Here is a 23,502-nt window from a genome sequence, read left to right as displayed (position 1 = left end):
TTCTCTGCTTGGTATTATTGAAGACCTGATCACCTGGCAAATGTTAAGCTCATTAAGTCTTCTGAAAAAAAAAGTTCTTGCTCCACAATATATTCTTGCCACCTGAAAACGCAGACTTTTCATTATAACTAATTCTTCAAGGATGAGTCTTGTTGGTGCCCATAACAGAAAGAGTTAGGAGTAGCTGTGTTTTTCATCACTGAAGTAAATCACATGTTTGTATCTCATTTAGTTGTAAACAGGACTTACCTACATTCTAACCAGGTAAATTGTTAAATATTTCTCTTTACCTGTTGAAGGAAAAGTCTTACAATACTGGCATAAAGATCAAAGATAATTATAACCTGGTGCATTTTGCACAAATTTCATCTTAATGAGCATTACTATAAAACAAGTAGAAATGAAGAAAACCACCCTTTTTAGAATCATACAGTCATAGAATTTTGCAGTATAGAATGAGGCCATCTGATCCATAATGTATGTATCAGCTCCTGAAAGAGCTACCCAGCCAGTTCCACTATCCAGCCCTACCTCCATAGCCCTGCAGGTTAATCACTTTCAAACCTATATCCAGTTCTCTCTTAAAACATAGTATGGAATTGCCTCCACTACTCTCCCCAGACACCACATTCCAAATCTTAACAAGTCTCTGATTAAAGAAGTTTCTCCTTATCTCACTCCTAGCTCTCTTGCTGACAGTCTTGAGATTGTGATCCTTCGTTACTGACATACTAACTAGTAGAAACAGAGTATTTTGAACACATCAATACGGTCACCTGCAAATCCTCCCTGCTCCAAGAATATAAGCCTAATTTCTCTAATCTTTTTGTGTACTTAAAATCCCTCATTCCTGGTATCATTCCTGTAAATTTCTGTTGCACTCTCCAGGATTTTAATATCTTTCCTTAAATAAGGTAGGGATAACTGAACACAATCCTCCAAATATGGTCTGACTAATGATTTGTAGGGGTATAGCATTAATTCCTTGCTTTTACACTTTATATTCTATACTGTTACATCAGTGACAAATGAAAACTTTATGGAAATTGTCAATATATGTTGTTCCTTTCCTAATCGCAAATGCACAGCCAACTCACTAAAGTTCTCCATTTAAGAATTATGTTGTAAGGATCTTTGACCTTTGGACACCCCTCTGTCTTCCCATCAATATTGGCAATGGTACCTTCAGCAGTCTGGAATTCCCTCTCTAAATTACTGCACATCAGTCCTCCTTAAAATCTTTCTTTAACAACGCATTATGCACCTATTTTAATTTCTCTTCTTTGGCAGGGTGTAAATTTGTGTTTGCATAAGCTTTTGTGAAGCATAAAATAACATCTTCACAGAGACAATGTGCTATAAAAATAGTGATTGTTGTTGTAATATGCTAATAAGTTATTACATGAACTACACCAGTCAGTGATATGCCTAATCAACAAGAATGTTGAACTCTCCTATTCAAGTAATTGTTCTGCAGGCACCAATTAAATTCAAGGCTAATTATTCTCCATGCAGAAATCTTTCCTCATTAGCTAAACATAATTTGGAACATAGATACTTTGTCTTTCACAAATGTTAGAAATATGGCATGTATATGATTGTTATGCTTTGGAACTGTCTCTTGAAGTTAGGATAAAGTGAAGGGGATCATCTGATCTGTTTTGAAGTATGTTTAACAACACTCTTGGGTGATGTAGCTTTCAAAGATTGAAGAAAGACCCAGATTGCTTTGCTCAGAGGAAGGTGTAAAATGATCACACTTCGAAATTATGGCAACAACATCTGTGTTCATAATAGAGTGATAGTCTAAAAAAGTCCAAGGAATATGTTCATAATTTCACATTATAAGCAAATGTGCTTTAAGCTATTCAGTTGATACAAAAATAGAATAGAAATGGATTCTAATGTAGAGTTAATAAACATTCCTACCTGGATACAAGGCCCACATGATTCATATTGTCATAGAGATGGACCTTGAGAAAAGAAATTCTAAGGTATCCCTGAAATTCACAGTCACAGTTAATCTGCCAGAACTTGGTTGGGAAAATCAGCTGGAAGCCAGAGGGCTCCATGCTTATTGTACAAACTGCAGGAGGAAGCTGATACTTTTATTGAAAAGAGAACATTTTTGAGGATTTGAATTGAGATTGAAAGACTTACCTCCCCTACATTTGAAGAAGAATCTCAGGTGGGTAGGGAAAAGACACTACAAACAAAGTTCTGACATTAAATATTACTAGCTGAGAAAAGAAATGCGAGCCAAGCATCACTTTAAATTGGTTCTGAGAGAATTGAATGTCTGCATAAAGGACAGCATAAAATATATCTGTGAAGTTTTGTTTTGGGTATGCAAAAAGTGAAGAAAGGACAGTTTTGTTCGATGGTTTAAATCATAAGTTGTCAACGAAACTATTGTTGTCAATGGCACTTTTAGATTGACCTTATCCAACCTACCATTTCCAACAACCTAATCTGGGTGCCATGGTGGCTCAGTGGTTAGCACTGCTACCTCACAGTGCCAGGGACCCGGATTTGATTCTAGCCTTGGGTAACTGTCTGTGTGGAGTTTACACATTCTCCCCATGTCTGCACGGTGCTCCAGTTTCCTCCCACAGTCCAAAGATGTGCCGGTTGGGTGAGTTGGTCATTCTAAATTGCCCATAGTGTTAGGTGTATTAGTTGGAGGGAAATGGATCTCGGTGGATTACTGTTTGGAGGGTCGGTGTGGACTCGTGGGGCCAAAGGGCCTGTTTCCACACTATAGGGAATCTCATCTAATCCCAGAATAATGGATACAACAGAAGCAATGAAAGCCAGAAAATGAACATAAAAGCCTCAAAGATACCATCAAAGTGATCTTTCTTAAGCAATAATTCATTCTAAGCCTCGAAACATCGTGAACTACAGCGTGCTCACTATGACTGCAGAACCCTAAAGTCCACCGTATAAAAAAGTGCATTCATTGAGGGCTTTGGCTTCTCTACCAGGAAACATTATTAAGTTAAAAATCATACAATACCAGGTTATAGTCCAACAGGTTTAATTGGAAGCACACTAGCTTTCGGAGCAACGCTCCTTCATTAGGTGATTGTGGAGGGATCGATCGTACTACTAGAATTTATAGCAAAAGTTTGCAATGTGATGTAACTGAAATTATACATTGAAAAATTGATTGTCTATTAAGCCTTTCATGTGTTAGAATACAGTGATAGTTTCACTTCTTTCATGTGTAAATCACAAAACCTTTTTTTTAAAAGTTGCATTCTCGGGTTAGCTGTTAACAATGGTGATAGCTAGACAATATGTTGATGGTGTTAGCCCCCTGTGTTCTCTGTCTATGACCTGATGTTTAGATTGATTCTAATCTAAAAAGTGAGATAACAGAGTTTTACATAAATCATGCAGTTTTTGAGCTCAGAGTTCGACATGAATGTATGCAGTTTTTGAGCAAAGTGCAATGTAACTCTGCAAGTACAAATTCACCCCACAAAATATATGTGTGCATGTGGGTCTTTATCTGTCTGTATGTGTGTGTCTGTCTGTATGGTGTATGGGTTGTGAGTGTGAGAAAATGTGTGTGAGTTGGCATCATACCCCGTTCTTGTGAGGGCAATCTTGAGTACTTCCAGGTGTCCGTCACGTTCCTCCTAATCTGAGCAGATCCGGTCTATCTTATACGTTGCCCGGAGACATGGTATATTGGGGAAACTGAGCAAAGGTTACGACAACGGATGATTGGCACCGCACAACAATCAACAGACAGGAGGGTTCCCTCCCAGTTGGGGAACACTTCAGTGGTCCAGGACATTCAGCCTCGGACTTCAGGACAGGCACAGAGAAAAGTGATCGAGCAGAGGCTGATAGCTAAGTTCGGTACCCATAGGGAGGGCCTCAACCAGGACCTTGGGTTCATGTCACATTACAGGTGATCACCATTGCACTACACACATGCACAGATATTCCCACACACACACACTCTTACATACACACGGACACAGACACACAGAGACGCGCACACAGACACCCACACATACCTTTATAGACACACACACACTGCCACACTCACACATGCACCTCCTCACAGACTTAAGACACTCTGTACGCAACACACACACACACACACACACCCACACACTCACACACTCACACACACTCACACAAAGACCCACACGCACACATATATTTTGTGTGGTGAATTTGTACTTGCAGAGTTACATTGCACTTTATTCAAAAACTGCATACATTCATGTAGACCTCTGAGCTCAAAACTGCATGAATTTATGTAAAACTCTGTTATCTCACTTTTTAGATTAGAATCAATCTAAACATCAGGTCATAGACAGAACACTGGGCGCTAACACCTTCAACATATTGTCTAGCTATCACCATTGTTAACAGCTAACCCGAGAATGCAACTTTTAAAAAAAGGTTTTGTGATTTACACATGAAAGAAGTGAAACTATCACTGTATTCTAACAGATGAAAGGCTTAACAGACAATCAATTTTTCAATGTATAATTTCAGTTACATCATACTGCAAATTTTTGCTATAAATTCTGTGTTACGATCGAGCCCTCCACTGATGAAGGAGCGTTGCTCCGAAAGCTAGTGTGCTTCCAATTAAACCTGTTGGACTATAACCAGGTGTTGTGTGATTTTTAACTTTGTACACCTCAGTCCAACACCAGCATCTCCAAATCAGGAAACATTATGGCTAGGGTTAATAAAAAACAACCATACAGGACCTAACCAAATATAACCTGTTTTTACCATTTCTTGTAAAAACTGGGTGCTGAAATGAGATAGTGCTATTTTAAAAACTAGAATATGAAAAAAATGGCTGCAATTTTGAAAGCATGTAATCAGATACCTGTGGCAGGCATTGCAAAAAAAATTGAACGCGTGATAAATGAAATTCAGATTGCAACTAAGGGTCCGTACTTGATAATGCTATGATCAGCGACAAGGAATGGATTGATCTGTGGACACCTTACTGTTATCTTTTACTTTCCAGCAACTGTCTGATTGGTTCTCAAGGCAGCTTGAAGCTAGAAACAATGTACAGACAGACAGAAGTGATCAAATTTTCTCCCAGCCCAGAAGCTGCCTGTTCTCTCTATTAAAAATGTTATTTAAATCTGAAGAAAACCAGTAATGTTTCCTTCAGCAGTTGCTGTAAACTTTGAATTAATAAATCAAAAACATTTTCCAAGTAAGTCGGCCACTTTGTGTTCCTACAAACCACTGGAAGCACCCAGAGAAAGACATCTGAACATCAAGCTGAATGGTCATCTGACATAAAAATACACTTAGGAAACATGATCAGACTATGGCTAATGAGGGAAGTTAGGGATAGTATTACATCCAAGAAAGAAATATACAAATTGGCCAAAAAAAGCAACCAACCTGAGGATTGGAAACGGGTTTGGATTCCAGAAAAGGGAGATAAAAAGAAAGATGGGGAAATAGAGCTTAAGAGAAATCTTGTGGAGAACATACAAACCGATAGTATAAGTTTCTGTAGGTACGTGAAGAAAAAAAAAGAAGAATATAGGACCCCTATGGTTTGAAACAGATTTTTTTACAATGGGAAATAAAGAGATAACAGACCAATTGTCTACATACTTTGGACAAAGGAAGATACTAATAATATCAGAAAATTATTGGGCAATGTAGGACCTATGAGAAGGGGAAATTGAAGAAAATTAACATTAGTAGTGAAATAGTGCTGGAGCAACAAATGGAATTAAAAGCAGATAAATCCCCAAGGTCTGAGAACCTTCATCCAAGAATATGAAAGTGGCCTTATTGATAACTGATCTGCTACTGGTCATCTTCCAAAATTTTACAGACTATGGAGCAGTTCCTATGGATTGGAGGCAGGTTAATATCATCCCACTTGTTCAGAAGGGTGTTAGAGAGACAACAATGAATTGTAGACCAATTAGCTTTACGTCGCTACGGATAAAATGCTATTATCCATTATAAAAAATATAATAGCGGAAAACTTGGAAGATTGTGACAAGATCAACAAGAGTCAACATGGATTATAAAGGGAAAGTCATGCTTGACAAATCTTCTGAAGTTTTTTGAGGACATTACTGGAGGGAGCCAATGAATATGGTTTACTTTGACTTTCAGAATACTTCCAGTATGTTCCTACGTAAGAGCTTGCAAAAAAAAGCACATAGTTTTAGAAGTTTGTTTACTGAACTAGTTTGAGAACTGATGGCACATAGGAAATGAAATGTCGGATGAAATATATCTTTTTCTGAATAGCAGGCATTGAACAATAGGATAATGCAGCTATTCACAATATATATCAATGATTTAAATGAGGATGCTATGTGTCATGCATTCAAGTTTGCAGATTACATAAAGTTGGGTAGGAAGGTATGCTATGATAAGGATGTAGAAGAGCTTCAGTCTAATTAGGACCAGATAAGTAAATGGTCAAATACATGGCGGATTCAGTATAATTTGGATAAATATGAGACTATCCATTTTAATAGCAAAACAAGCAGGCAGGTTATTATCTAAATGGCAATAGATTGGAAAAGAGAGTGTTGTAATGAGACCTGGCTGTCATCTTACACCAGCCTTCAAAAGTAAGCACGGGTACAGCAGGTGATGACAAAGGCAAATGGTATGTTGGGCTGGATAGCAAGAGATTTCAAATACTGGGGCAGGGATGTCTTGCTGCAATTGTGCAGGCCTTGGTGAAACTGTATCTAGAATGTTATGTGCAGTTTTGGTTACTTTATCTAAGGAAGGAAGTTCTGACTAGTAAGATCGTGTAAAGAAAGTTTAACAGACTGCTTCTTGAGATAACAGGACTGACATATGAGGAGAGATTGGTTCAGTTAGGACTATGTTCACTGGACTTGAGAAGAACGAGGGGAGATTTCATGAAAAACTCTAAAATACCAATAGGATTAGTCAGGGTAGATGGAGAAAGGACGTTCTTGACGATGGGGGGATCTAGAAGCAGGGGACACAGTCTAAGGGTAACAGACGGCTTTTGAAGACACAGATGAGGAAGACTTTCCTTGCTCAGAGAGTGGTGAGCCTCTGGAGTTCTTTGCCACAGGAAACTGTTAAGCCAAACCATTGAAATCTTTCAAGGAACATTTATATAAAGGTCTTATGTCTAAAGGGATCAAAGGTTATAGGGAGAAAGTGGAAACACGCTACTGAATTGCATGATCAGCTATGCACATATTGAATGGTGGAGTGGGCTGAAAGAACTGAATGGCCTACTCCAGCTTCTATGTTCTATGTTTCTACTTAAACATTGGAACCAGAAGGGGTGTGTGTGTGTGTGTGTGTGTGTGTGTGTGTGTGTGTGTGTGTGTGTATATATACATGCATACTTTAAAGTCTTCATTAGTTATATCGTATGGCAATAGTTTCAATTTGCTTACTTGTAGTGATAGTCAAATTACAATTAATAAATAATAATTACTGTTCAGTACAGAAACTTGGTGTATGTTTTCAACCAACCATGGTCAGAAAGCCAAGGGGTTCTGTGAGTAGTTTTAAACAAAAACTTTAACATTTTGTACAACCCTGGGAAAGCAGGGCCTGATTTACGATTTACCATCCCAGTGGGTCATTATGAAGTTTGGGGGCTCATCTGAGATTAGAAACAGAGGCAAAGGGCTTTGGGTGTCATATTAGTAAATATTACAGGTGAAGGAAAACATCAGGTTCTGTTACTGTGCTCGAGATATGGCACTGGAAACAGCAAAAGATTGCCTGCAGATGGCAGACTAATCACTGTCAGTCTGAAAGGCAATTTTGAAACCAAGATTGATTGATTTGAAGGCAACATTGCTTGACAGAGCTAGGAAGGCAGAAATAATTGAGATAGAAACATGGCACTTGGATTGAGAGCAAATACAGAAATGGCCAATTACTTCAAACCAGAAATGAATGATATTCAGTTACAGTTAAAGCAGCTTGAGTATAAGGAGAGAATGTAGAAACTACAGATTATTGAAAAATAGAGAAAAGCATCTGTACATCCTCACAATTGTGGCTATGTCAACTTGATTCCCAAAAATGATTTCATTCAGGCAGGGTAGTAACGGAAAAGTTAACACAGTTTCTGTTAACCCAATGTGGACGACCAGCTAAGATTCAGTTTGATCAGGGTTCTAATTTCATGTTGAAATATTCCAGGAAATAATTAACAGTTTAGGAATAAAACAATTGAAGCTAAGCATGTATCATCCACAAAGCTTTGGAGAATAATCATCAGACCCTCAAAACCACAAGTAAAAAATACAATCACGAGTATCCATAGGACTGGGATAAAGAATTACATTTTTATTATTTGCAATCAGAGATTATCGAAATGATTCTAGTGGATTTAGCCATTTTAATTGGTTTATGGCAAAGAGATTGGACATCTGTTTAAATTGATTAAGAAGTTCTTGAATGACAAAGTTGAATCCTCAATGTTGGATTATGTGTCAATGTCTCCAGAAAGACTCAGAAAAGCAGGTAGGGTAGCACAGGAACATTTTGTAAGTTTCACATGCAAAAATGAAAAAAATAGATAACTAAATCTTAGGAGGTTTCAGGTGGGAAATGGAGTATTAGTACAGTTGCCTTTCCAAGGTGAATCTATGAAAGTGAAATTCAGAAGTCCATAAAAAGGGGTTGGATGCATTCATAAAGTGACTTATCTAATAAATATTCCCAATCAGAAGGAAGAAGAATCATTTTTTTTTTCACATAAGTGCATGAAAGTGGTAATATTGTAGAGAGGACAATAAAGAGGAGCAAGTATGCTGGATGTAAGTGTAAGGGAAGATGATGAAGACAATGATGTAGAAGGGAAAGGAGACAATTCTCAAAGTGAACCTCTTAGAATTCAACCTGATAACATGAAAATACTGGAAGAGTTTGATACTGTATTCCCATATTTAGAGAAAAGACAATGCAGGATGTTGTAAGAATACTGAGAAAATATAAGTTAATCGAAACAAATACATCCAGATGTATTACATGACTTAGGCATAATGTGGATGCAGGAGTGTCAGGACTGATTAAACAATATCATTGATGCTTGAACAACCTGAGGTAGAAACTGAAATTCAATATGTGTGAGAGAACCACTTGATAGAACCTGGTCAAAGTTGAGATTCACCAAAAGTGTTAGTTCCTAAACCGAATGGATCAAGTAGACTTTGTATAAATGCTTGAAAGGGGAATATGGTCACCAAAATAGATTTGTGCCTGATTTCATGATTGGAAGATTGTATTGATAATGTTGGCAATGCCTCATTCCTTTCCAAGAATGATCAGTTGAAGGAGCACTGGCAAGTGCTAAAGAATTTGTTACACCAAATGGATTATATCAATGTCGGGTGATGCCACTCGGGTTAAAGAACGTTCCAGCTACATTCCACAGGTGTATGAAACAAGTCATAACTAGTGTTTGTAACTGTTTGGTGCCTTCAGATGATATTATGGGCTATAGTAACAAGTGCGAAGAGCATGTAAGACAAGTCAAAGGCATAGAAGAAAGTGAGGACTGCAGACGCTGGAGATCAGAGTTGAAAAGTGTGGCACTGGAAAAGCAAAGCAGGTCAGGCAGCACCCGAGGAGCAGGAGAGTCAATGTTTTGGGCATAAACTCTTCATCAGGAATGTGAGGGTGGGAGAATGGGGAAGCAGACTGAGAATTAAATAGGAGGGTGAGGGTAGGCTGGGGAAAGGTGGGGTGGGAAGGCAATAGTAGATGCAGGTGGGGGAATGAAGGTGATAGGTTAGAGCAGAAGGTGGAGCAGATAGGTGGGAAGGAAGATGTACAGCAGGACAGTTCAAGAGAGCGGTGGCGAGTTGGAAGGGTGAATCTGGGATGAGGTGAGGGGAGGGGAGGGGAGATGAGGAAACTGGTGAATTTGATGTGATGCCATGTGGTTGGGAGGGTCCCTAAACAGAAGATGGATAATCTTCCTCAAGGCATCAAGTGAGTTGGATTTGCTGGTGGAGGAGGCCCAGGACTTCCAGGTTGTTGGGGCAGTGGGAGGGGGAAGTTGAAGTGGTCAGCCACATGGCAGTGAGGTTGTTTGGTGCATGTGACCCAGAGATGTTCCCTGAAATGTTCTGTCAGTTGGCATCCTGTCTCTCCAATGTAGAGGAGACCACACTGAGTGCAACATACATAGTAAATGAGGTGATTGGATGTGCAGGAAAATCTCTGTTGGATATGGAAGGATCCTTTGGGGCCTTAGATGGAGGTGAGGGGGGAGGTGTGGGTGTAGGCTTTACAGCTGAAAATGTGTTGCTGGTCAAAGCACAGCAGGCCAGGCAGCATCTCAGGAATAGGGAATTCGACGTTTCGAGCATAAGCCCTTCATCAGGAATGAGAGAGAGTAGCCAAGCAGGCTAAGATAAAAGGTAGGGAGGAGGGACTTGGGGGAGGGGCGATGGAGGTGGGATAGGTGGAAGGAGGTCAAGGTGAGGGTGATAGGCCGGAGTGGGGTGGGGGCGGAGAGGTCAGGAAGGAGATTGCAGGTTAGGAGGGCGGTGCTGAGTTGAGAGAACCGACTGAGACAAGGTGGGGGGAGGGGAAATGAGGAAACTGGAGAAATCTGAATTCATACCTTGTGGTTGGAGGGTTCCCAGGCGGAAGATGAGGCGCTCCTCCTCCAGCTGTCGTGTTGTTATGTTCTGCCGGTGGAGGAGTCCAAGGACCTGCATGTCCTCGGTGGAGTGGGAGGGAGAGTTAAAGTGTTGAGCCACGGGGTGGTTGGGTTGGTTGGTCCGGGCGGCCCAGAGGTGTTCTCTGAAGCATTCCGCAAGTAAGCGGCCTGTCTCCCCAATATAGAGGAGGCCACATCGGGTGCAGCGGATGCAATAGATGATGTGTGTGGAGGTACAGGTGAACTTGTGGCGAATATGGAAGGATCCCTTGGGGCCTTGGAGGGAAGTGAGTGTGGAGGTGTGGGCGCAAGTTTTACATTTCCTGCGGTTGCAGGGGAAAGTGTGGTGGCTGAGTAAGGTGCCGGGAGTGGAAGGTTGTTGGGTGGTGTGAGCCTAACAAGGGAGTCACGGAGGGAATGGTCTCTGCGGAATGCTGATAGCGGTGGGGAGGGAATACTTTTCTGGTAGTGAGTTCTGATTTTAGGTAGTGGAAATGGTGGAGGATAATGCACTATATCTGGAGATTGGAGGGGTAGAAGTTGAGGGCCAGGGAGTTCTGTCCATTTTGCAGTTGGAGAGTTGGGGTTTAAGGGCAGAAGTGTGGGAAGTGGAGATGTGCTGGTGGGCACTGTTAACCACGTGGGAGGTGAAATTGCAGTCCTTGAAGTAGGAGGCCATCTGGGATGTCATGGAGAGGAATTGCTCCTCCTGGGAGCAGAGGCGAATGCAGCAGAATTAGTAGTAAGGGGTAGCTTTTTTATTGGGGGGGGGGAATGAGAGGAGGTGTAGTCCAGGTAGCTGTGGGTTTGAAGTCAATGTTCGTGTTGGGTTGGTCTCTGGAGATGGAGACAGAGAGGTCCAGGAAGGGGAGGCACTTGTCCAAGATGGTGCAGGTGAACTTGAGGTTGGATTGGAAAGTGTTTGTGAAGTTGATGAACTGTTCAACCTCATCGTGGAAGCGCAAGGTAGCGCAGTTGCAGTCTTCGATGTAGCAGAGGAAAATTTGGGGAATGTTGCTAGTGTAACTACAGAAGACGAACTGTTCCACATATCCAACGAAGAGGCAAGCATATGGCTGCACCCACACCTCTCCCCCCACTTCCATCCAAGGCCCCAAAGGATCCATGATGCCCATGGATACCCTTTGTTCTGAAAGAAGTGGGAGGATTCAAAGGAGAAGCTGTTGAGGGTGAGGACTGGTTCTGTCAATAAAATGAGTCTGTCAATGCAGGGGTAGTGGTTGATTCGGTGGAAGAGGAAGAGACGGAGGGCTTGGAGGCCTTCACCATGGTGGATGGATGTGTACAGGTACTGGATATTTTTGGTATCTATTCTAGATGAGGGGATGGGGGCCGGGCAAACAAAAGTCATGGAGGAGGTCAAATAGGTCAAATAGGTAAAAGACCTATTTAAGCAATTACAGTTGGATGGTTTAGTGAAAAATGTAGCCAATGGTAGATTTTCAAAAGCAAGAGTGGCTTAGTTGGGCATGTGATTGGATAAATGTTATTGATGACAAAAAAGTGAAGTCATAGTCATAGTCATAGAGATGTACAGCATAGAAACAGACCCTTCGGTTGAAATCATTCATGCCGATCAGATATCCTAAATTAATCTACTCCCATTTGTCAGCACTTGACCCATATCCTCACAAACCCTTCCTATTCCTGTACCCATTCAGCTATCTGTTAAATGTTGTAATTGTACCAGCCTCCACCATTTCCCCTGGCAGCTCATTCTATGCATCGTCACTTCCTTTTCCAACTTGGCACAAATCTTTAATGGCATAAATGCCCCATCCTTTGCATGAAAAATTTGCTCCTTAGGTCCCTTTTATGTCTTTCCCCTCTCCCCTAAACCTATGCCCTCTAGGTTGGACTCCCCCACCCCAGGGGAAAGACCTTGTCTATTTATCCTATCCGTGCCTCTCATGATCTTTTAACCTCCACAAGGTCACCCTCAGCCTTTAATGCTCCAGGGAAAGCAGCCCCAGCCTATTTAGCCTCTCCCTGTAGCTCAAAACCTCCAAACCTGGCAACATCCTTATAAATCTTTTCACAGCATCCTTCCTATAGGAAGGAGATCAGAATTGCACACAATATTCCAAAAGTGGTCTCGCCAATATCCTGTACAGCTGCAACATGACCTCCCAACTCCTGTACTCAATTCTCTGAAAAAAAAAGCATACCAAATGCCTTGTTCACTATCCTATCTACCTGAGACTCCAATTTCAAGAAACTATGAACCTGCATTCCAAGGTCTCTTTGTTCAGCAACATTCCTTAGGACCTTACCATTAAGTGTCTAAGTCCTGCTCTGACTTACCTTTCCAAAATGCAGCACCTCGCATTTATCTAAATTAAACTCCATCTGCCACTCCTCAGCCCATTGGCTCATCTGATCAAGATGCCATTGTATTCTGAGATAACCTTCTTTGTTGACCATTACACCTCAATTTTGGTGTCATCTGCAAACTTACTAACCTTCTTGCTTTTAAAACTAAATAAGAAGTCATAAGGCTGGAAGAAATTTATGGATTTTCTTTGAAATGTATGTGTAATTTCAGTATGATAGTTGTGCCTTTATCAATTTTGTAAAAGAAACAAGCAAAATTGGTCGAGTCAGCAGAATGCCAAGCAGTATTTGAGAAGGTGAAGGTAATCAAAAAAAAAATATAAGTCATCCATGATTTTTCCAGACTTTTCAAAGTGGCAATTAATGCTAGTGACTTGGGCGTAGGTGCGATTTTGTGACAGGGGGATCAGTTAGGTGTTTGTGAAGTCAGTTGAGTAACTCTCTAAGAAATTAAACCACTACCAGAAGAAATACTGTATGATGGGCAAAGAGGTTTTATGATTGTTGTTAGCTCTTCAGAACTTTGAAATCTAAATCTGACATGTGAACAAGGAAATGCTAATTTAAACTGACCACAATTCACTAGCCTTCACTGAAAGGTTTACAGGAAAAATGTGAGACTATTTACATGGAGCCTTTTGTTGGAACAATTTAATATTCATATTATGGGAAAAGATAGTGTGATTGGGGTGATGACTGATTTAAGGACCCTCTCTGACAGTTCATTTTTGGAAAAATCACACATATGCACTGTTGATAAACTAATTAACAGACTCTTGGAGTTTCTGTCTGTCTGAGATTAGTTGGAGTTTGTTAGCCCTCATATTAATTTTTACTTTCAGCTGGTCTTTGAATTCCTTCCAAATATTTTCTGGATCTTTTGCTCCTGCTTCCTGACATTTTCTACCTGTTGCATGAATTAATGAATTGCAGAATCACCGTTTACAAAATGCAAGCTGTAATAACATGTTTCTGACTGAGATAGCATTTGTGCCATTAAAGATTTGCCCAGAGTTGGAAAAGAAAGTGACAGACTGACCATGGTCTGGAAACAGGTAATTGCTCATAATGTTAAATGTTTTCAAGCTAGATTCTTTTCTGAAATCACTTGAGAGCTCTTTTTCCAGGATCACTTAAATGTTATTTTTTTGTAGAAAAATCAGATCAGTGCCAATTTCTTCTTTAATAATGAGATGTCTTAAGTGTTTCATTACAAGTCTTTGGACTTTAGTTTTCACTGCAGTTCAATTTCAGCCTTTAGCATTTAAATCATAAATTAATTACCTGAATGCTCTATCAGCAGACCAGCACCTGACTATTCTCATAGAAATGATGCTACTGATGTAATGAAATCTTTGATGGACAAAGTTGTTGCTCCAAGGATTTCAATTTGTTTTTCAGACATCTGCTTTTTGGGTTCTTTCTTCTAGATGGTCACTGATGATTTGAATTTACCTTCAGTAGGATGTATTAGCAGCTGCAACAAAGCTTATACTATCTCTGGTGATATAAGATATTGGGAATGGATATCTTTGTATTGACACTTCACAAAACATATATTACAACTAACTATTATGTACAAACATTACATTAACAGGTATATTTAGTTTCTGGGCTAAAATTAAATTATTTGATCAAGATAAAGGAGTATGCTTTTTGTAGTATGTCATGCTTTCATGATCCTAAGGTAAAATGAAGTATGAGATATGACCCTCATGTCACATGCCATGATAAAAATGGTGGTATCATGAGCATGTGTCTTAGATGTATACTGATATAATGATTGTGAGACATTACACAACACCATTTGCCCCCCATGTGACAAAAGCAACTTCTCACATTCTGGATTTATCAGACTTCTCAAAGCCCATTGAAATGCAATAGAAACAAGTCATCCTTTTTCTTGAGGGACTATTAAGAGATGAGGAACAAACATAGAAAACACATTATTCACCACAAGTTACTACAAACTACATTGGCGAAAAGATCCATTATCTGGTTTTAATTGTGCTGATGGCTGAGGAAAGTGAGGAGAACATTCTTATTGTTCTATACAAGTATGCCACAGGATATTTTAATTCCACCCAAAAGAGTGGACAGTGCCTCAACAGAATATCTGTTGCAATAGTGCAGAATAATCAGATGGACTGCATCACCCCGGCCAATCTACTATCTGCTGTTTTAAGTAGTATCGATTATCAAAGTAAAATTATATTCCCAAATCCTCTGCTCCTTTTTGTCAAGTTGATTTCAAACACAGCTAATAAATTAATTTTTAAATGTCTTATCGCTGAAGTGTCAGGTGTAAAGATTGTCCTTCAGAGAGATGGAAAACAAAACTAATGCTTTGTTAATAGTTAAAACTTTAAATCATTCACAGTTTCCATATCAAATAATGCATAGATTAAATGTAGTTCACTTTGCCAAGCAGCTAATGCAAAACTCAGAAGAATACTGCACTTAAATGGAGATTTCCCAATCTACCTACCTCCCATGACCTCTTTGAGATAGGCAGTGTATTGCAAGTTATGGATATTGCACACTGTCCATCAACAAGCATTAAAGAACTGGAAGTATTTACATTTTGCACATTTTGCAATTAGTGATATGTAACCATTGCTGTTATATTCAACCCAGGTTTACTTACCGTTCTTGCGTGTCTGGATGAATCAAGCAGAAATGCAACCCTTGGAGATAGCATCTTGCTGAATCCAAAATACACAGATTGTGACATGTGTTCAGTTGAATGGACATTTTCTTCACACTCAGAGAACCGTCGCATTTCTTCTTATGTCAAAAGCAAAGAACCGACTTCCGAAACTTTCGTTCATACATTTGACCACAAAGTGAATATTGAAGAGGATGGCTTTTTTTTACGACTTCTATCTATTCAGCTTAATGATACAGGAAAATACACTCGAACTTTCACTGCATCAAATGGAACAGAAAGCTGCGTAAGCGTAATAATTAATGTATATGCAGGTAAGATCTGAGCATCAATTGGACACACTGTATCAATATAATATTTCAGACTTTCAGCAACAAAAAAATAGAATTTGAGGGAAATTGAACAGTTGATAACAATGCTTATTTGGCAAATGAAAGTAGCTGAGAAGATCAAAGATTGCCCTGAGAAAGGATACAGTTCCTCAATGCTGTTCACGCAATGCCTTCATAACGTCAGCAAAAAACTTTCCAATAAACTTCCATTAACATTATGGCAGCAAAACAGGAGAAACCACAAGGAAATGCATTTTTTCTAGTTTTATTTTTCATTTTCTAACTCACCTACTTCCCTTCCAAGTCAATTTCATGCAATGTGCTATATTCTAGACCAGATGGTTGGTGAGGTTCCATGCAGTGATTTGCAATATTGTTCTCTTAACAGACAAAAAAAATTAACAATATATTCTGATTCTAATTTAAATATATTAAGCTGCAGGTCTCTCCTGCTCCATTGCTGAATGTTCAGCAGATACTCTGTCCATCCAACTTCGTTTGTTAACGAAGGGCACTAGGAAATGCCTTGAGAATATTACCACACATTCATTGTTGGATTTTCAGAGACTAAAATAAAACTTTCATTCACAATCATGAGTTTCCAGTACTGCAGATTTGGGAATAAAACAGGAATGTTTGTTTCAAGAAGTGTTAATGCTTGACAGAGTGCATACCTACATATTTTCTGAGTTTGTTGACTTGCATGAGAAAAATCCTGCTCCTCCTGAAAAAAACAATGCTCTTAGATAACTTTCCTCCAACCATATCTTTGCTTCTCCTTGTGTGAGCTTCCCAGTATTAGACTTGCAAAGTGAAAAATCACACTAACACCAGGTTATAGTCCAACAGGTTCATTTGGAAGTACAACTTTCAGAGCATTGCTCCTTCATCAGGTAGCTAGTGGGACAGGATCATTGGATACAGAATTTATAGTAAAAGATCAAAGTGTCATACAACTGATGCAATGTTTAGATTAGATTACTTACAGTGTGGAAACAGGCCCTTCGGCCCAACAAGTCCACACCGACCCGCCGAAGCGAAACCCACCCATACATTTACCCCTTACCTAATACTACGGACAATTGAGCATGGCCAATTCACCTGACCCGCACATCTTTGGACTGTGGGAGGAAACCGGAGCACCCAGAGGAAACCTACGCAGACACAGGGAAAACGTGAAAACTCCACACAGTCAGTCGCCTGAGTCGGGAATTGAACCCGGGTCTCAAGCGCTGTGAGACAGCAGTGCTAACCACTGTGTCACCGTGCTGCCCACGGTGTATTGAACAAACCTATATTTAATCACTTTGAATGGGTTGCAGGTTTTGATTCATTAATATGTAAATCCCAGAACCGTTTAGAACAGAGTTGAGGAGAAACTTCTTCACCCAGAGAGTAGTGGATATATGGAACGCTCTGCCACAGAAGGCAGCAGAGGCCAAGACTCTGGATACTTTCAAAAAAGAAACGGGTAGAGCTCTTAAAGATAGTGGAATCAAGGGGTATGGGGATAAGACAGGAACAGGATACTGGTTGTGTTGATCAGCCATGATCGTAATGAATAGTGGTTCTGGCTCAGAGGGCCGAACAGCCTAGTCCTGCACCTATCTTTATTGTCTATTAAAGACAAAAAAACCTGCAGAAGGTGGAATCCAAATTGACAGGCAGGAGGCTGGAAGAATACAGCAAGCCAGGCAGCATCAGGAGATCCTGAAGAAGGGTTGCAACCCTTCTTCAGGATCTCCTGATGCTGCCTGGCTTGCTGTGTTCTTCCAACCTCCTGTCTGTTTGCTCTGCTGTTTGTCAGCATGAACTCAATAGGTTATCTCATCACTTTCTATGCTGTTATGTCTCCATGGCTCTTTATTTTAACATTTCTCTTGAACTGCAGCACTATAAACAAATTGATGCTGTTATTAGACAGCTTAAGCTCTCAGCCAATAATTCTTTTTACTGCTTTTCTCTGTTATTCGTACTTCCAGATAAAATTATATTGAAAACAGTATATAAGGTTTCTCATTGAGAACCATTTGCTATTGCCAACATTAGTAAAACAATCCAAACTTCATTTTCAGCATTCTAATTGTGGTCATTGAAAGACAACAATCTGATCTAATACACACTGGAAGCTTAATTCCACTATATTACGATCTTATTTTCTCGTAATTAACAGCAAATTACCGTTCCATAAACTGCAGTGATTATTTTGTGATTATTTTACTCTTTATTCTTCAGGGAGGATAACAACTCACATCAATTATATAGACTGAACCTATTGGCGCTCTGAGTACAAATCTAAAATGAAATTAAACTGCTCCCTAAGTCTATCTGCTATTTGGGGTAAATATATAGCATATCCTAAAAATCATACCATGCCAGCTTGCGAAAACAACAGAAAGCTTCACACAAGCTTGGAAAGTTTCCGATTCAAGAACCAATCTGGGTTGCGATACTTCAATTGTATCAAGATTGAATGCTCTTGAGCTGAAATGAAGAAATGGAAATAAGCAAGGAATTGGGGAGGAGTGCCATTCAAGAATAATTTATAATTTATGGTTCACACACTGTCATAACCAAAGATCTTTTGTGGGAGTACATCAAGTGGGCCTTGACAATGTTAGTTGTTAAGTACAGATGAATAGTCGACTGAAACAAATCCTTATTTCGTCTTGTGTCCGAGTTTCACTCTTGTGGCTGATGACACCACTGAAACTTCACAATGAGATGCACATTTGGTAATCAATTTTAATATTTGATTATCAATTAGTCTATAATAATTAAATAAATAGAAATTAAATAATTACACTTTTAAAAATATAAGTAAATGGAATTTAACAGGAAAAAGGAGCTGAGGTTGAAATTTAGACGTGTTCTTATTGGATGCTGAAACACGTACAATTCTACTTCTGCTGCTATTTCCTCTGTTTTTAATGGCCTAAAACACAAGTTTCTTCTGAGTTGTGTGAGTATGAAACCGTTCAGAAAAGTGCAGCAGCAATTTGCAATTGATTCACCTGTTTAATACATGGCTTTAACCATAGAAATAGAAACGATGCAGTACTTAAGTTTGTCATCATTATTTTTTGACACTTTTTATGGAAGTTCAGTTAATTTGAAGGAGAAAGGAAGAAAAAAAAATCTGCATTTCCAAGGTAGTGAACATGACCTCAGGATATTCCAAAGCATCTCACAGCCCATGAAGAGATTTTGAAATGCAGTTACTTTAACATTGCAGACTGGAATTTTCTGTTTAGTTAAATGTTTAGGTTTCCAGAGTGGGACTCAAACCCATGACCTTCTGCATGAGAGGTGAGAGTGCTACCAGCTCAATCAGGGTTGACACTATTTTTATAGCTCATTTAAACAAATGTTACAGACAAAAGTCTGTATATGCAATTTACTTTTTGCAGTAAAGATAAGAACGGTGGAATTCAGGATTTGAAAATGCTGATACTCTTAATGGAAACTCTGCAATGTTTCTCTGGTAACGATTAAATGCTTCAAGAGATAGCATTGGAGGGATGTTAGACAACGATTGTAACAGGTTAGCTGGTATTATCTTTATAAAGTGGATGAAGAGCTGTAAATACTCTGCATGCAATAATTCCTATTGGAGCGCTAGAAGTCCATTTGTCAAAATCATGGATTTATCCTCCATTTTCATCATATTAGCCATCAATAAGTTATTGCTCAAAATAAAACCCTGTCCTCTCATCCTTGCAAAGTATTGTTCCATTTCCAATCTCCTTTCAATTCCAATGTCCCTGAATACATTGTATCATCCCACATCTATGCTTCGTTCCTGAAACTCCATGTTTGAATCTTTACACAGATGTTTTCAGCTGTGCTACAGAACTAAAAGTTCTTCCTAAATCAAAAAAGACATCCTGTGTGTCTGTGACAAAGGTAAACTGTTACACCTCATCCTTCTTGAGTTGTTGGCAGCCTTTAATACTGTTGACCCTTCTATGACTCTTGAACCTAAGGTAATCTTCTGTCATCATATTCACATGTTTGCAAAGATCACCCACTTCCAACTTCATAACATTGCCTGAGTCTTCCTGACCTCAGCCCACCCACTGCCGGAATCCTCACTCATACCTTTGTTAATACTAAATAAACTCAGCATCTCTAGTTCAACCTTGTGTGCACTTAAGGCATCCTGGAGGCTGGTATTTCAAATTCGCATGAAGTCCTACTCATTTATAACACCCTGCCTATAGACTTTAATTAGCTCCCAGTTCAGCAGTAACTTGAAGTTAAAGTCTCATTCTTATTTTCAAATCTCTTGATAATTTTTCTGTGCTCTATCTCTGTAATCTCCACCTGCACAAGCATCCCAGATAAGCATTGCTTGAACATTGTCTGATGTGCCTCCAGCTGTCAAATCCTTAAACTCTGGTCTTCGTTTCTAAACATTGTTGGTTCTTTACTTTTTCCTCTTTTGAGATGCTTCTTAGAACCCAGCTCCAACCAAGAGTTTGGACATTTTCTCAAATATATGACTTAGTATCAAATTTTGTTTGCTAACACTCGTGAAAAATCTTGAGACACTTTATTAAATTAGATGTAATATCATACCATAGAATCATAGAATCCATACAGTGTGAAAACAGGCCATTCAGCCCAACAAGTCCACACTGACCCTCCAAAGAATGTCCCACCCAGACTCATCTCCATATCCTATCCTTGTAACTCCACATTTCTCATGGCTAATTCACATAACCTACACATTTCTGATCATTATGGGCAATATAGCATGGCCAAGCTATCTAACCTGCACATCTTTGCACTGTGGGAAGATATCATATTATTAGAAATTGCTGTTCTTGAAACCCTCATCTACAGTGGAGAGTGAATGCACACACTTGTGTACATTTGCATGTAGCTAGAGATTAAGCGGTGTGTTTTTTTGAATTCATTCATGAGATGAGGGCATCACTGGCTAGGCCAGCATTTATTACCATCCCTAATTACCCAGAGGACAGTTAAGAGTCAACCACATTGCTATGGGTCTGCAGTCACACGGAGGCCAGAGCAGGTAAGAATGCCAGTGAACCAGATGGGTTTTTCCAACAATCAATTTATGGTCATCATTAGACTCATAATTCCAGATTTTTGTTGAATTCAATTTACAGCAGCTAGTGTGGTGGGATTCAAACCTGAGTTCCCTGGACATTGCCTGTCTGGATTAACAGTCCAACAATAATACCACTAGGCCATTGCTTGGTGTTCAAGCTATCCAAGAAAGAAAGGGAACGGAGTTTGTTACCCTTCCTCATCAAGTCATTGAATTTTGTCACAGCACACCGTCTGTAGGTTTTATGGTATGAAAGGTAGCGTTCAATACTTCTGTAATCTGCTGTCATATGAATTGTGAGATACATTGCTAAAGATTTCCTCTTGAGCGTGTGGAGGAAAGATTGATTAACAATTCTGCAAGAAACCAATGATGACCATACAAATTAGGAGCAGCTGTCAGTCATTCAACCCCTTTAGCATGTTTTGCCATTTAATAGGATCATGGTTAATCTAATTATAACCTCAACTGCACAATCCTATCTTAATAACATTTCACATCCTTGCTTAACAAGTCTATATTTACTGCTGTCTTAAAAAAAAACAGGATTCTGCTTCCACCCAATCTTCGTTTAAAAAAAGGTTTCAAAGACTTACTACACTCTAAGAATTTTTTAAAAAAAGCCTTGTCATCGCTTCAAATGTGCAACCTGGATTTTTAAACTGTGATACCTTGTTCTAGATTTTTCCATAAGAGGAAATGTTTTCTTCACATCCAGCCCATAAATACTCCTCAGGAAAGTATATCTTTCAATTAAGTCACCTCTTGCTCTTCTAAACTCTAACTAATACAAATGTAGCCAGTCAAACCTTTCCTCATAGGCCAAGACCTTAATTCCATGTATTAGTTGATTACACCTTCCCTGATCTGCCTCCAATGCATTTACATCATTCCTTAAATAAGGTTATAAGTTCTCTACACACTGCTCCAGTGCCCTGTAAAAGTAAAGCGTACCTGCCTTATCCTTTGTAGTCAATTCCTCTTAAGATACATTGTAATATTCTGTTGGCTTTTCTAATTACTTGCTGTATCTGCATGATAACCTTTCACAACTTATGCATGAGGAGACCCAAACCTCTCTACCCCAGAGCTCTGCAATTTCTTATGATTCAGGTAATAAGCTCTTTTGTTATTCCTTCCAACTGGACAGTTTCAAATTATCCTGTGTTGTAGTACATCTGTTACATATTTGCCCACACATTTAGCCTATCCATATCATTCTGTAGCCAACTTATGTCCACTTCACAGCTTCCTTTCCTGTCTACCTATGTGTCATCAATAAATTTGGTTACCATGCCATTCTATCCCTTGATTCAAGCCATTTATATAAAATTTAAACAAATGAGGTCCCAGCAACTGCTCCCAGTGGAAAATGACTTATTCCATCCTGCCAACCTGAAAAAGACCTCTCTGCTTTCTTTTAGCCAATCAATCTTCTATCCAAGCCAATGTACTGCCCCCCATTGCCATGGGCTTTTATTCTCTGCAAAAACCTTTGATATGACGCCTTCTGAAAATCTGGAAGTCTGGATAAAAGAAAGCAAGCAATTTCAATGGTTCAGGAAATAATGGGCCATAAAATACGGCTAAATCATTTGTCCTGACAGATGTTTCTGGATCTAGTGACATTAGAAAGTAGATTGTTGCCAATGTTCCTATAGAACATGATTCCTCCGCAGAGTTTACTGTGTCCCCAAATCTCATTGATTAAAATGGAATTTGGCTTGTTCAGTATAAATTAGTAACCCTGCTAATTTTCCCCATATAACATAAGCAGTTCTTTGTCATTAATCAACATATCGTTTAGCCCATCAAACCTATAGGCTATATCGATTCACTACTTGGGATGTTTAGGTATTGTTGTTGGAATTATTTCACACCAGATGGCAGTACAACATTTTTAGCATTATTTCCATATAGCTATCCTATTTGAAGTCATCACATGTAATTAATATATATTCCTGCAGGTGGCAGTATGTTTGTTTGGATGCAGAAAGGTTGCAAAAACGTTTTAAATTCACTCTCTATATTAACCTTGTGCCACTCGATTTATCACACGTCTCTGTATTTGCTAGACTATCTGTCATTAGTGTGTCTTTTACGAATGGGACTGGGTGATAGTAGTCCTTAGCATCTCATTGCCTTTGATTGTGAGAAAAGTAAAGCTGAAGATTTGTAAGGGAATTAGAGATTACATATTCTAGCTACTTTTAACAAAAACATTTAATGGAAAGTCATTGATAAAATGTGCCTTAGATAACAATTCTGTACTTGGGTTAGATGTTGGCATTTGCAGCAGACCTGTTGGCCCCTTTCCCATATTCAGCGAGTTGATTTGACATTAGCTTGTCGAGTTACAATGGATCCTTCCTCCCTGATATCAGCACTGTCATGGATGATTGAGGTGTCT

General features: G+C 39.3%; 1 protein-coding gene across 1 annotated transcript in view; it reads left to right on the top strand.

Moving 5' to 3' along the window:
* Positions 1 to 23,502, top strand: part of LOC132820742 (uncharacterized) — a 79,493-nt gene that overhangs the window by 4,463 nt on the left and 51,528 nt on the right. The window contains exon 2 of the mRNA XM_060833013.1: positions 15,650 to 15,994. Within this exon, the coding sequence (XP_060688996.1) occupies positions 15,650 to 15,994 (345 nt within the window). The remainder of the gene's footprint in view (positions 1 to 15,649; positions 15,995 to 23,502) is intronic.

This window comes from Hemiscyllium ocellatum, chromosome 12, assembly GCF_020745735.1.
Source record: "Hemiscyllium ocellatum isolate sHemOce1 chromosome 12, sHemOce1.pat.X.cur, whole genome shotgun sequence".
Taxonomy (NCBI): Eukaryota; Metazoa; Chordata; class Chondrichthyes; order Orectolobiformes; family Hemiscylliidae; genus Hemiscyllium; species Hemiscyllium ocellatum.
This window is presented reverse-complemented; position numbering and strand designations above follow the sequence as displayed.